The sequence below is a fragment of the Notothenia coriiceps genome, unplaced genomic scaffold (genome assembly GCF_000735185.1).
Source record: "Notothenia coriiceps isolate Sejong01 unplaced genomic scaffold, NC01 NC01_scaffold00022879, whole genome shotgun sequence".
NCBI lineage: Eukaryota > Metazoa > Chordata > Actinopteri > Perciformes > Nototheniidae > Notothenia > Notothenia coriiceps.
In genome coordinates, this window is record NW_011355580.1 from 28,737 (window position 1) to 30,663 (window position 1,927).

Here is a 1,927-nt window from a genome sequence, read left to right on the forward strand (position 1 = left end):
TATTTCTCCACTTACCTCATTTGTGCTCCCCTGCAGAAGCATTAAAAAGAAAGAAAATTACAGTATCAGCACATACATGCATTTATAACAAAGCATGGTCAATAACAATAGATTATTTCTGTAAATGGATCTGTCCTCATTCCCTGCCGCTGATGTGAAAGAGGGTTGTTGCCCTCTGGTGTTTTGAAGATACTCAATAATGTAAGTTACTGATGAGTCAATTAACAGATTTTGTAATTAATTGTAATAATGGANTGATCCATTTCTATAAAAACCTGTCTGAAAATGAGCTGATCAGATTTTGGCCACTTTATGATGTCATAACGATGTTTTGGCTTGTGTAACCATTAGCCAATCAGCAACCAAGGTAACCCCCCCCCCCCTTATCACCTGAATCTCCTCCTAGAGCACCATTGAGTTCTTTGTAACCAAATCTCTCTCAGAGGGGCGTGGGGAGGGGGTCCTTATTTTCATCTAAAGTAACAGACAGAGAATCAACACTTTGGAAACAGGGCTGAAACAGAGGGGATCATGGGTAATGCTGTATAATAGGGGACCTATTTGGGTCTGGGCTCCTGTTCTCGTCTCCATTATGTCTTATGATTGCACTTAGACCCTGAAGGCAGCATCTCCCTGGTTCAATGGGATTTATTTTGGATTATTGCAGAAAATACCTCAATCTAAAACTGTCACACAGTGACACAGTTTCATTTTAAAATCCCGTTTCTACAGACCTGCTCCATCTTCTTGCTGTACAGATCCTTTGCAGCAGCGACTGCAGCCAGATTATTCGCCTCTGCTGTGGCCTGAGAGCAAGCAGGTGGGAATATTTGGATTATTTAAGGGGAATACAAGATTTAGATTTCATCTTTATTTCGTATGGAAGTTAAGGAAAGTGGGAACATCAGCTATACATCAGCTAGAACAATTTACAGTGAGGCATTTTTACTTTCAGTAGCCCATAAAATACTTTTATATACTTAAAATTAGGCATTGCAAAAACATTTAGAGATACTAATTACTTTATGGACCAACATAAACAGTAAAGTGTATGGAGACAGAAGTAGTTGCCGTAACATTTAAGGCGATGTGAAAACGTACCTGCAGCATGGACTTTGGATGGGGCAGCTCCTCACCCTGGTAAATTTTAATGTACGCCTGAAATAAAGGAAATAGGATAAAATACATTAAAATAACAGAATAAATATGTTGATATTAGTTTTTAGTGTGTGGGAGAGAAACCCCCTCCGGAGGGAACACAGGGATTTTAGCCTTTGCAGACCATTTACATGCACTTAAAGAACACCTGTACCTTGAAGTACTCCAGCAGGCCTCTGCAGGTGATCTTGCTGCCGTTGATCTCCTTCACGTCGATGTTCTCAGGACTGAGCAGCCACGGCACCAAGACCTTCAGGTTGTTGATGAACTCGCCATCAATCTCTGCACGGTGAGACATTAAAAAAGTGATTGACATTCAGCTCACGCATGTGTGTGGTCGTCCAAACAAACAGCTTTTTTAACCAAGCGCTGTTTCTTACAACTGGTGCAGAACCTGCTCATGCATAATTCATTAATACTCGCTCTACAGGGAGATACATTTATCATAATTTACCATGAAAACTACGACAGTTTGCATATTTACTTTAATGCTTAATATATCCTGCATCCTGTCCAACCTCAGAGCCTCGCTGTGTTACACATGATTTAAACGTTTAAGTTATTGTTATACTAGTATTTCAATTTGTGCTTAAAGGTCCCCTTACTGTTTTTCATCGATATGTTACAGGTCTCAGATATATACAAAACATGTCTCTGATTGGCTGAAACACCAAACAGATCATTGCAGCATTACCCATAATCCCCTCTGTTTCAGCCCTGTTTCCAAAGTGCTGATTCTCTGGCCGTTTACCTTGGTTGCTGATTGGCT

The 1,927-nt window shown here is 40.2% G+C and overlaps 1 protein-coding gene and 1 long non-coding RNA gene across 2 annotated transcripts in view; both read right to left on the reverse strand.

The window, feature by feature from the left end:
* LOC104954138 (uncharacterized) overlaps positions 1 to 251 on the reverse strand; it is a 4,938-nt gene extending 4,687 nt beyond the window's left edge. The window contains exon 1 of the long non-coding RNA XR_799304.1: positions 16 to 251. This is a non-coding gene — a long non-coding RNA (uncharacterized lncRNA). The remainder of the gene's footprint in view (positions 1 to 15) is intronic.
* Positions 1 to 1,927, reverse strand: part of atl1 (atlastin GTPase 1) — a 32,305-nt gene that overhangs the window by 23,772 nt on the left and 6,606 nt on the right. Inside the window, exons 9-11 of the mRNA XM_010781216.1 lie at positions 1,313 to 1,440; positions 1,102 to 1,158; positions 735 to 806 (exon numbers count right to left, since the gene is read on the reverse strand). Of these exons, the coding sequence (XP_010779518.1) occupies positions 735 to 806; positions 1,102 to 1,158; positions 1,313 to 1,440 (257 nt within the window). The remainder of the gene's footprint in view (positions 1 to 734; positions 807 to 1,101; positions 1,159 to 1,312; positions 1,441 to 1,927) is intronic.